The sequence below is a fragment of the Mya arenaria genome, chromosome 14 (assembly GCF_026914265.1).
Source record: "Mya arenaria isolate MELC-2E11 chromosome 14, ASM2691426v1".
NCBI lineage: Eukaryota > Metazoa > Mollusca > Bivalvia > Myida > Myidae > Mya > Mya arenaria.
Window position 1 is genome coordinate 39150150 of NC_069135.1, and position 13228 is coordinate 39163377.

The window sequence follows — 13228 nt, forward strand, 5'->3', positions numbered from 1 at the left end:
CGTTTTATCGTTTTCGTTATAATATGAAAATAGGGAAACACGATCGTCATTATCATTATCATCATTATCATCATCATCATCATCATCATCATCATCATCATCATCATCATCATCATCATCATCATCATCATCATCATCATCATCAATCGTTCCCACGATCATTATCATCATCACAAGCAGCAGCAGCAGCAGCAGCAGCAACAACATTTACAAGAACAACATCATCATCATCATCATCATCATCATCATCATCATCATCATCATCATCATCATCATTATCATCATCAACAACAACAACAACACCATCATCATCATCATCATCATCATCATCATCATCATCATCGTCATCATCATCATCATCATAATCGTCCTTGTCGTCGTCGTCGGCATCACCACAACCATCTCCATCATCATCGTCATGTTTATCGAAACCCACCAAAACATTAGGTACAACTCGTAACGGATAAACGTGATCAATACTAACCGCTATAACATTCACAGACGAATAGCAGAAATCGGAACCTACTTATAAGCAATCTGGCTGGCTACGTTCTCGCCTTAGAAATACACCCCATGATTACTTTTCACACCTAGTATACTGTCTTGTTTCGCTGTGAATGAGCGCATATGTTTTTCCGCTTGTGTTTTATTGGAAAATAATAAGCCTTATATTATTAATATATCACGATACCAGTGCTTTGAGACTTAAAGCTATTGAGATGGAATACAGTTCATAGAGGAAACTTGTAGTTTTTATTATGATGGTGGAGATTGTGTTATAGCTTTAATCTGTTTAAGACGAAATAGTGTGAAGAAATGAAATTGACGATGATATTATAAGTACATGATCATTTATGTTATTTATTTTTTTGGCAACGGGATGAAAGTCACTCTGAACACGAAAACCATAATGTAAAATTGAACAAAAAAAATATTGTTGATGCACGAGTTTAGAATTTGGATTATTATTTCTTGCTTTTGAAATATTTGAAAATATAAGTGATATAAAGCTGTGATGACGTCATTGGAATTATGTGACGTGATGTCTTAGCCCGTTAACGGTGATATCAATTGGGCTATTCATATTGACGGGGATGGATAACGTCAATTTACGTTACGTTTTGACGTTTATAACGTTAGCTACGGAAGTGTTTAGTCAATATCTTAGCAATGATATCAACGGAGGAAAGGTTTGTAAATATACAGAAATATTGTGCCTATTTTTTAATAACGTTGTTAAAGTTAACAACTTGATTAACGAAATCTTTGTTAACTTTTAAATGTAAAATAGTTAAGGATGTGTTCATATATTTAAATCAAACAAGTAGAACTAAATTAGCAGTCTCAAAGATGTTTACAAATACTACAGTTCACAGTAAAGATTTCAAAGTTAACTACGATGACGTTAACAGCGTTGTTTATTTTAAAAAAGTTGTGAACATTCGGTCTATTGTTGTAGAACCGAATTGTTAATTTAACTTTTGGACTGAATTAAAAGTTTTGCTTCAGTTTTAAATTGTTATATTGTTTAATTTGGATTGTGCATACATGTTCAAGTTGTTATGTAGAATTTTGTGAAAATCATTCCCGTTTAAATAACGTACGTAGAAATAAATAAAACCATAATTAATAAAAACAGTAAAACAAACAATGGTCTTGCATTAATTAAAAGTGTTTTTCACCGATATACATGCTGTTTGGTAATACAATCATAATTATACTGATACAAGTTCTTACAATTTACGAATATATGATATTGAGCTTTAAATACATTCTATTTTCATATTGTTTGCGTGTTAATTTAACATTTATAAGTATGAAAATAATAGTTATAAGCCGCCAACTAAAATGCTTTTTGAAGTGATTCCGGAAACCAGCTCTGGAGAATAAGCGTATTATTTGTGTCTATCATGACTTAAAGGGACTGCTTCATGTTGTTGTTTTTTTTTTAAATAATGAGGTCTGAATTCAAAACAAATTTATCATCATAGAAGTCCATATAAGATTTCTATTGTAAACATACATTGAAACATTATGTAAGATGCTCTATTTTTGTCGAAAAACGTAAGAATTGCTATTAAAAAGTTATCATTTTGGGTTAAAAATACGAAGATATGTTTAAAGGGGCATCTGTCCTCAGTGTGTTGATGACAGGAGCTCATTTAAGTCCACCAGCCATTATAGATCAGTTCAACTAGCCAAAATTATATGTTGCACATACTTGAACATGTATACCATCAATATAATACATTGCTATAAACTTAAAAATGAGATTTGACAAATTCAAAACATATACTGTAATACGTTCGTAATACATAGTGGATGGTTGAAGTGATTTATTTTGGCTAGATGGACCTATATAGGCTCCTCTTATCAAGCCACTGTGTATCTGCCAGCGTCGTTATTCGGAACTCCTCGGTCTTTATCTATCGAAAACAACGTCGGATGTATATGGACTGTCTACAATGTCAGAAATCTTTACCGTTTAAGATGATTAAATTACGCTGCAAGCAGATCGCGTGGTGATTTCAGTTAAGCAGTTAAATTTAATGACTTCACTCTTGGGAATCTTAGTTATTTGTGCAATAATACACTTCACGGGAAATCAACTTAAATTCCATGTACAAAATACACGTTAAAACCCTAAAATTAATTAATAATCTTATTCAAAATTAAGAATTTGTACGAACTACTTCTGCTGGTGTTTCGGCATAGGATACCGCCGATACACTACTGCGCTATGCAGTCACAGTGTGTGTATACCACGTGATAAATTACGTCATATATGCTATGTCGGAAGGCAGCATTTAGCTTAAAATGAAAACTTAAATCAAAGATAACTTTTCTTTTAAACCACCATTTTAAATTAAACAAAGGGCAGTATATGCCGCTTAAAGAGCCCCGCATTTGTTTTACTACCGAAGTTTGATAAAGTCATTAGTTTCATCAAACACTTTGACAAACCTGTTTCCATAATCATGTGTTGACAGTGCTTCGTCAGACGGCCGTATTGTGAAAAGGTTTGTCGAAGTGTTTAAAGAAATAAAACTCCCAATCAAACTCTTTAAAGGCCGAAGCCAGGGCTCCGTAAGCCGTGTAGACTACGCTTCGTTTCATTTAAAATGGTGAAGAAATAGTGAAGTTATCTTTGTTTAAAGTCTTTTTTCAAATCAAAATATTGCCTTCCGACGTAGAATTAATGACGCAATTTATCACGTGGTATACACACACAGAGTCATTGAGTGGTACCGAATAAAGTACGATGGTGTGCTAGATGCTTTTTCGCGTGTTAATAAAAGTGGGTAAAAGAAATTCATTTTAACAACGTTAAGAAAACAATATGGGCTAAGACTTATACCTGAACGAGTCTCTTTAAAGTTTGATCTGTTTTTTTTTGTTGTTGTTTTTTTTTTTGGGGGGGGGGGAGGGGGCACTAAATATGTGTAAGCGACCAATATAGATATTGATATTTCGGATTATGAACTGAGATTATGAAACACTGTAACACAAAATAAACATTCAAAGACTTCATCTGATAACTCTCAATTTCCCTATTTAAAGCGTTAGTAACTCCTTTTGCCATTTAACATTTTCTACCATTATTATGAAAACTGCGATCTCATCTTTAGTCAGCCTTTATATATCACTGGTTTCCAGATATTTACGCAAAAGGTGGCTCGCTCAAAGACAAAAAGTCAAAACGGTCAATCTGTGAGAGTTCAGCTCTAAAAAAGACTCCTACCGATACTTTGCAAATGAGCAGAAACAAAGTCAGAATGTTTGTTTCAGCCCACGTGAAAAACACGTGTTTAAACATTTCTACAGATGTCGTTCAGATAACGCATGTAAGCAAGTAAATATTCATTTCCTGTGAGCAGTAAAACGAGTGTATGCACCAAAAAACATGCACTCGACTAGAACTGTGGTTTTCCGCAAATGACGCATGTCGACCAATTAACCGTACTAATAAGTACGGTGGATATATAAAGCTAAATGTTAAGATGTTTGTCCATGAAAAATGCGTATAATTAACGTTCTGTTAAGGGTTTCTTTGGGTCTTTATTCATCTACGTTTGTCCATAGCTACAATACATATCTAATGTTAAACAGAACAGAACAGGGCTGGTATTCAATATTTGTCTTAATTGGATCTTAGAACGATGTAGCTAATCGGATGAATTGTTTTTGATAACTGACAAACAGAGTGAATAAAGTCAATGATGTATGACCATTAGATTTACTTAAGTTGTTTATAAAAAAACAACCCAGTGCTGAAATTCATTAAACATTTAAAGTTGTTTCCTTACCTAAGTCCCTTCCGTTTCTTTATTTAAGTAATTCATTGGCCATACGATTAAAAAAGTAATAGATTCTGAAAAACATTGTTTTGATTGAGATTCTTTGAAAAAACAAACTTAACTGTTTTGCACTCCTATAAAAAAGTTAAACAAATGCCAGGAAATTTCAAGAAATTGACCTATGTTAGAAAATGACTTAAGCTGCTTTATGAAAACGGTCCCTGAATATATATTTTTTTAAATACAAGTCATATCCAATATGGATCTAAACTAGTATATGGATCAGAGCTGAAAGTTTGGCCTTCAACTATTGTAATAACACAAATGTCTAAAACGAGTTCAATAAGGATCATGTGTCACTTTTCTATGACAGCTGCGCCTTGTTTTAATAGGAGACCACTCAGTTTTCTCACACTCGCATACAGTCAAGGCTATGTTTATCCTTGTAGATTTATAGCATTCGATAAACGTTTTAATCAACGTATAAATCAAATTGTACAATTTTTATTTCGATAGCAATCTGACAAGATTTGGCTATCTTATCTTTAAACAAGTGCGCAATATCCGGTCTTTGCTTTCAAGAAATAAACTGCTCAAAAAAGTTAGCGATCGCTTAAGTCTATAGCGGTTCTGACACACGACGATTATTATATTTGTATGGCCAAATGGCCAAAACACCTCCTCCCTCCCTCCCTCCCTCCCTCCCTCCCTCCCTCCCTCCCTCCCTCCCTCCCTTCCTTCCTTCCTTCCTTCCTTCCTTCCTTCCTTCCTTCCTTCCTTCCTTCCTTCCTTCCTTCCTTCCTTCCTTCCTTCCTTCCTTCCTTCCTTCCTTCCTTCCTTCCTTCCTTCCTTCCTTCCTTCCTTCCTTCCTTCCTTCCTTCCTTCCTTCCTTCCTTCCTTCCTTCCTTCCTTCCTTCCTTCCTTCCTTCCTTCCTTCCTTCCTTCCTTCCTTCCTTCCTTCCTTCCTTCCTTCCTTCCTTCCTTCCTTCCTTCCTTCCTTCCTTCCTTCCTTCCTTCCTTCCTTCCTTCCTTCCTCATTTTTCATCTATTTGAGCTTTTTCATTTTTATATAAAACATCTGTTATTTTTATTCATACATGTTTTTAAGTTTACTATCCGAAGCTAATTTTGAGTAGTATCATTATAATGTTCCAATCACCTCGGCTACTTTGAAGTTGTAAATGTCTAGATATCGGCGATAATTCAAAGAAAACGGGTTATTAATACATTTGATAGTAAACAAAGGATATATGAATCCACGCTTGATATTTCCATAAAAATGCCAGAGTATAATTAGTTTTATTTCATGCTACAGATTATGAACCTACCACTAATTCATAGCTCCGAAATTAGACTTACAAGCATTTACGGTGGTGTAAATTTAGCACGAAAGAAATGTATGGATTAAGGAAGGAGCATTTACGGTGATGTAAATTTAGCACGAAAGAAATGTATGGATTAAGGAAGGAATTCGCTTAAAGTCGAGGAATTTGTATTATAAATATATAAGGAATTCTTAAAATTGTATTCTCAGTGAATTTTGCAATTAAACCTCTTTGAATATGTATGAAAATCTCAGTGGGAAATATATCTAAAATTTAAATGTTTTACGCAGATCAAAAAGTTATCAAAGTAAATATATATAGTTTACAGATGTTCATAATCATATTCAACAATAATTCTAGCACCAAAGAAAATTCTCACATCTGTCTTGGCTGAGTCAAGTTTGATATTCTTTGAACAAAAATAGCAAAAACGGAATGTACGTCTCATCTCTGAGGCTGCTAGTAAAATTAAGCATCACGTGATGAGATACAGTAAAATGATTGGTTAGAATTATAAATGTTGGTATAGGTAATTCCCGTACGATTAATTAGGTGACGCTCGACTAATATTATAAATTTTGTTCAAGTATACATTTAACAATAAAATTTCATTTATGTAATCCGATGTAAATAAAGGTTATGTGTGATGCCTTAATGTGAACCTTTCTTATTTAGGTTTCGTTTAAAGGGTTAAACAGAAAGAGGACGACTATATGTTACTATCGTATTGATAAAACCATTATTTTATTATTAGCCCACATATTTATACCTGTGTTAACATATATATATATTTCGTTTTAACATGCTTTTACTTAAATGTAAACTGTGATATAATAAAAGAATATTGAGTTGAGTTGAGTTGATAAAAACAATAATCGACTATCGGAAATTAACGGTGTCATTTCGAATGTACTTAATTATTGTGAAAATCATAAATAACTTTAATCTCATCATTTAAATTCCGATAACAGTTTTCTTTCTTATCAATATGATATTTTTTATCTTGTCGATAATCGATTTTTAAAAATCATAATCGATTAATAATCGATGACTTTCGAGGCAAACCAAATAAATTATATTCCAACATAAGGCTATTAAAACACACCAATTCCATATGAAAACAACGTTTTAACCGATATACATATTATATTATATGATACAAATCATTATTTTTTGGCAAAACTATTTAATTTAAGTCCAACGACCCTTGTTTTATTTCCCTTGCACAAACAGTTGTATTTTGATATTTTACTTGAACTTTTTATCTAATTTATTTTTTTGAATATACTCAAAAGTCGCAATGTCAAAGTCGTTGGTACCTCGGAAAATACTTCGAAATAATGAACATTCGATTTAACCGAATAACATCTAATTAAACTCATTTTCTTTTTTAAAAAGTCCGACATAACCGGACCATCGAGAAAACAGAGTTCGACATAGCGAGTTCTGACTGTATATCATAAATAGCTGCAGCTTTGGGGGAATAAAGATGTTGAATTAAGCTGAGACTTTGTTCCATTTCCAGGGACCACGAGTTGTATCTATGGCGGTACGTTCGGACATTCTGTACCGGTTCGCCGAGACAGTGGTGACGTCAACAGTCGTAAATGAGCTGTATGACGCCAGAGAGACAACTTTTGACGTCAACCTGCCCATGGACGCGTTTACGTCAAATTTTACGCTGTAAGTAAGAGATGGAATTCATCCTATAGAATTGTCAAAACACAGTTCAAATCGTATTTACTATTCAGACGAATAAAGTAAAAGACATGTTAAATGGAAGTGTTCTTATACACCATAGATCTATTGAAAAATAGCATTAACAAATAGCTACCAATGTCAGAAAGTGACACTGTTTTAGTGACATGAGTTGTTATACCCTGTTCATTGTCAATGTACCTTTCAACGTTTTGTTCGATCGTGGCGGGGAGGGGGCAAATCGAGATGATTGGGATAGGCAGCAAATTTTGTTCATTGAACTGGAAACTTCGTCAAAATATCTTGGATCACGCATGTTTATAGCGTAAAAACCATTCTTCAAGTTAACTTTCCGGGCAGCCGTGCGTCTAACCAGGCTTATCAAAACAGCGCCTGTTGTAGAAAGTCCTTTGCTGTCTATATGGTTGTAATTACATGCACACACTACTCCAAAATACACTATATAGACTATAGAAAGCAGTTGTTTTCTTTTGGGATTCCCCTTTACTCTTTATTAAGAGTATATTTTGGTAATCCCCCGGGCACTGGGCAAAGAGCGCCCATCCTTAGATGCACTCCTAAACAGCCTATCATCGATAAGTGCACAATGGTAAAATTGTTGAAAAAGGTGATCACAAAAGGGTTCATGTCAATGAGAAGAATGAGTGCATTGACATATCGAGTTCTACACTTGATTTAGGTAGGTTTATGCCTTGTGCACGTCCACATAATATCATTTGTTTAACATGAACTTATTTTTCTGTGATAACTCTAGCTGTATGGAATCAAGAACTATGATGCTACACTTTCTTAGCTAGAACTATCAAGTATAAGTAAATTAATTAGTGTTGGATTTCTCCTCGCCTACTGGGATATTCAAATATCCGTCTATGCTCTTTACAATGTCTTTCGATACAGATTCTAATTTCTTTTCATAACAAATTCATAGAGTCGCCAACTGGGGTATGTTCAATGTCCGTCCACGCTCTGACTACTTGCTTTCGACGGCGGAACCGCCAACTCTTGCTAATGGTTCTCACAGATGGTTCTCTTGATTTGTCTAATCCAACCCTTTACCTGTCAGCCATCGTCTTCTTGGTGATGATAACTATGAATAATGGCATTTCTTGCTGATAAATTGCTTGTATTACTTAGCAAAAACACTTGTTCTCTAGTCTGGTGGAGTAATCGTCTTAGCATCTGAGCGAGTTTGTAGAAGAACGAATTGATAGATAAACCAGGAAATTCATAAATTCTGTCAGATCTTTTAGATTTTCTGTTCTTGTTTGTCTTTTGATGGATGTTTAGATAATGCAAAAGTGCAGACAGATGAAGGGCGCTGAATATGTGTTTTTGTATCAAGGTGCAGTCGGATCCATTTTGCCAAGGAAACACTGTCCGGAAATGAGTCTGCAAAATTACTCAATAACCCCTAAGAAAATATAATAATAAGTACTAAAGGAAAGTAGAACTTTACGACAGTCAACAATTATGAAAATTGCAGCATACACATATTATACCAGAGTTTACTTTTTGCGAATAAAGCTGATTTGTTATCATTATCGAAACGATCTAATGAAGAGTACTTTTGAACATTCATTATATTTCAGTTTTTTCCATGATTTCAACCAGTGCAACTTAATCTAATCGCTTATAACGTACATCGGCCTTGGTTAGCCGATGCATTCCAATTTAGCACTGTTCCCTGTTCATGCCAGCCTCCTGAAAAAGAGTATACAAATTCGATAACCTTGTAGAGCATGTCTGGTTTGTTTAACCGACCAAGTATCAACCTTCTGTAAAATGTGAATTTTTAAATTTCCTACTTTAACACTGAAGTGTGGTGAAACCATCATTAGTACACTATTAAATCGTCTAGAATTTATTACAAAATAATTTCATGTAGACAACAAACATGCGTTTTACGACATTCAACAGACGTTCTAACTTCCATTCAACTATGTCTGTTTTCACTCAACCGTACTGCAACCCTTCTAATTATTTCTCTTTTAAATAAACTCTTGCTATAAATAAAGTAATGGCACGCTCAGATCTATTATTAAGAGAAAATTAGCGAACTATTTCATTCAGAAAATTCCAATTCGCAAGCACATGCCCCGTATCACAAGTTTATTTCATGTGGCAGACGTTTATTTTTTAAGGCACACGTCTGTTTCTTTGCATGAAATATGTATAAAAGTCAACACCTGCTAAGAAATACTGGTTAACTAAGCTAGTTTAGACGCCATCTGCTTTTGAAAATGTTTTTCACCTTCAGAACAGACGATCAGTAGATCTATGCATAAAAATCATGCATTCTTTGGGATGCTTTTCATCGCTTAAAACTGTTGAACCATAATGGTTTACTTATACTGGTGTTTATGTTTGGTTAGCTAGAAAATTTCTTTTCAATTTTATCAAATAAAGGAAAACGAACTTTCTTAAGAAACATGTTTTATCACATTCAAAGGCAAACGAACTTTATCATCATTAAGAACAAGTTTAAACGACATTCAAGAACAACAACAACAATTCCAAATGTTTCGTTGCAAGCCGGTGACCATTGTCAATGTCCGAAAGGATAAAGAACTCTGTCTTATTCCCTCTGTTTCCACTGACATTAACAATGACAAGGCCGTGATCCTAGTCAATGTAACTACAGCAGTGTTTAATATGAACGTAATGCCAATTATAGTTCGTGTTTAGTCTCCTTTGGATTATTAAGATTTGAAAGATAACAGGGATGGCCACGATTTCAACTTTGATAAAGATCTTTACAATCGGTCCATTTTCTGTCAACGACTTTGTATATTCATGTACGCTTATAAGAAAGAATACACAAGTACATTCAACTTATTTTTTTATAGCTCTGAAAAAAGCTCATAACTTATAGAATTACACGCGCGTCCGATTCCTGAGTAGAAATCATATTGGTGACTTGTTTGAAAGGTCATGAGAAAGTTCCCTTTGTGGTGATGGTAACAACAACCTCGTGGTTGGGAGACGGGCAACTTATAATACCACTAGACCATTCTTATCCTAGTTTCAGCGTATATCTGACATTAGGCCATAGCAAATTGTTTTTTATGTGTAGCGCAAACCTATCTAACCATCCAGAAAAAAAACAAAACAAACGAGCCCCCACCCCCCCTGCACCCCCGAAATAAAACGAATACTAAATGAGTGACATTCTATGTAGAATATAGACACAAGAGACTCCTTAGTCCATTCTGGAATATTCTCAATTGTTAGATAGATTTCCACTGCAACATGAGTTCAAAAACCATTTTATTTAAGCATTTTGATAATGGGAATCACACAGAATGCATCTTTTTCTTATATCAAATGTTAAGAATACTAGAACAAAGTATAGATTGTGTTGTTTGCACTTGTGTCCTGCAGTCGGAATTATAGTAAAATAAGCTAAAAAAATTATGTTAAGATAGATATTTGATCATATCAAATGTGTTTTGTTTTTATCGAAAATCCCAAAACCTACTCTTCCGCGAACGCTTAACATAGAACCAATTTGGTACGGCCTAACAAAAACATCAGTTTATGCATTTGAATATTAAAGAAGTATAAAAAAAATGTTGTTTATTTAGAAATGCTATTACAGAAGCAAAGATGGTGAAAATTATGTTGATTTACAAATAATCTGTTCTACAATAAGGCACTTTTTTGTCAAAATTAATTTATTTTAGATATTTTAAAATACAGTCGAACCCCGTTGGCTCGAACTCGCAGGGAAAATACCTCGAGCCCAGTGAAATTCGAGCAAAGCGGTTTTGTTTATACTCAGTCTTAAGAAATCGGTCCTTTACATCTAGTTCGAGCTAACGAGGAATTCGAGCCAAGCGAGTTCGAGCCAATGGGGTTCGACTGTATTTAAAAATCAGTTTCCTAGGCATGTTTCTGAATCTCAGATTCAAGATGCAAGTGAATACGACCCACACCGAGATACATACAGCATATCAAACAATACAGACAGACAACACGCATCAAAATATCTGTAATATGTGTATGTGCCCCACACACCAGGAGATACCAATGGGAAAAAGCACATTACGTTTTTTTCCAAAGCCAACCCATGACCAACTCTGCTAAATAAATTGTTTTCTGGCCAGAAGAATAACATACATCAATCCCGACAATATGGAAAACCTAATGGCTATCAATTCTGATATCATAATAAACAGCGGAGGTGTGCTGCCTACATAATATGCCAAGTATGAAAACAATTAGGCAGTGGTGCAGAAACGGTGTGTATGATTCGGTTCCATCTGTTTTCTAGTCATAACAAGTGTCCCTACTTTGCTATACTAATGTTTTTGCCAGAAGGCATTAGTCCAAGCCAGCAGATATTTCAAAGGTCACTATCCCGAACTGAAAAGCGATATTCGTCAGACGTCATACTCAACTGAAAGCGAAAACGATCCTCACGACTTGGAGCGCCAGCAAAATATATTCAGTATTTGAACAAAATGTTACAATTTTTCATTGCTATTTAACCAATAACTTCCTAAATTAATAAGATTATTTAGCAAAGGCACATATACCTATCAATGTTTTTGCTGTTGTTCTTGATACTGACGATGTTGTTATTGGAACATGCGATAAGTATTTGGTTTTTAGATTATGTTAATGCTTATTGGTAATTATTGATATTTTCTCTTGTTTACAATAGATATAATGAATTGGACGAGATGTTAACTAGAAGGCATACAGGTACTCCACTTGAAACTTGCGAATCATTTTGCCTAGAGATGCAGCCAACTTTAGATCTGTTGAGTTGATCGCTGTGATATAAAGACTAGACTTCTGTCCCCTCAAAATCAAAATTGGCATATTTTGAAAAATGTCCCCGTGTTTTTATTTGAAAGGTTTCTACTCGTATATTTTTATTCATCTGCTCCTGCTCTTGTAATACCCTCACATAAAAATGTTGGTTAGCGTCGAAAATTGTCGAATTTACCGAAATTTTATTTGTTCTAAATAATATTCTGATAAATTTTGTGTCTAATATAGCACCAACAAGTTTGCATTTGCAAAAATGGACCTTCATAGCGAACACGTTTTATATTTCCTTTTGGGAACGTGTAGCTAACATCAAGCAATAAATATCTACATTAAAGTTGTGGAATCCAAAACTAAGAACTTAAAAATTATGTGTGTCTGAATAGGGTTTGTGCACCTGCCATTTCTTTCACATTTCACTCTTTAAAATTGCACTCTCACAGATTGAACGTTTTGACAACATTTTTTATTATTTGTCTTGGAACTAGCCATTTTTTGGCGAAAATGCCTGGAAGCCAAAGTTATAATTAATATTTATTTCTACAAATCGACATTAAACCATGTCAGTGTGTAAGCAGCGTTTGTCATGCTTCAGCTCTGGATTTCGTTTTACGTTTTCTCGTTTTATAGTGAGTGATAACGGCTTGGTGTTGTCAACATAAGTTTGTCCAGAAAACTTAAATAACATTGGTACATTGCAATTGAGTGTTTTCACTTCCTACACCCATTCTGCATGTCTACAATGACGTCTTAGTCGTATAATTTTGAAAGTCGAACGAGAATGCCATCCAAGTATCGTTCGCACCGCAGAAATCTTGTTTTATTGCAGATGTTGATTGTGTCTGGCTTTTGAGTAGATCGAGCTGTCTTAGAATTTATACTACTTATTAATATTGACGTTGAGCTTAAATCCCCAGTGACTTCTCAAATAGTTCTCACTGACCCCAATAACTTTTTGTAGGAATGTTTTCGCGACGATATGTTGATAGTTGTTAAATGTCTGTTGTCTTGTAGGAATGTTTTCGTGACGATATGTTGATAGTTGTTAAATGTCTGTTGCCTTGTAGGAATGTTTTCGTGACGATATTTTGATAGTTGTTAAATGTGTGT

General features: G+C 34.4%; 1 protein-coding gene across 1 annotated transcript in view; it reads left to right on the top strand.

The window, feature by feature from the left end:
• The first annotated feature begins 531 nt into the window (after positions 1–531).
• The window catches only part of LOC128217581 (inter-alpha-trypsin inhibitor heavy chain H3-like), a 30112-nt gene continuing 17415 nt past the window's right edge, over positions 532–13228 (top strand). The window contains exons 1-2 of the mRNA XM_052924809.1: positions 532–1190; positions 7149–7306. Coding sequence (XP_052780769.1) covers positions 1095–1190; positions 7149–7306 — 254 coding nt within the window. The 5' untranslated portion in view covers positions 532–1094. The remainder of the gene's footprint in view (positions 1191–7148; positions 7307–13228) is intronic.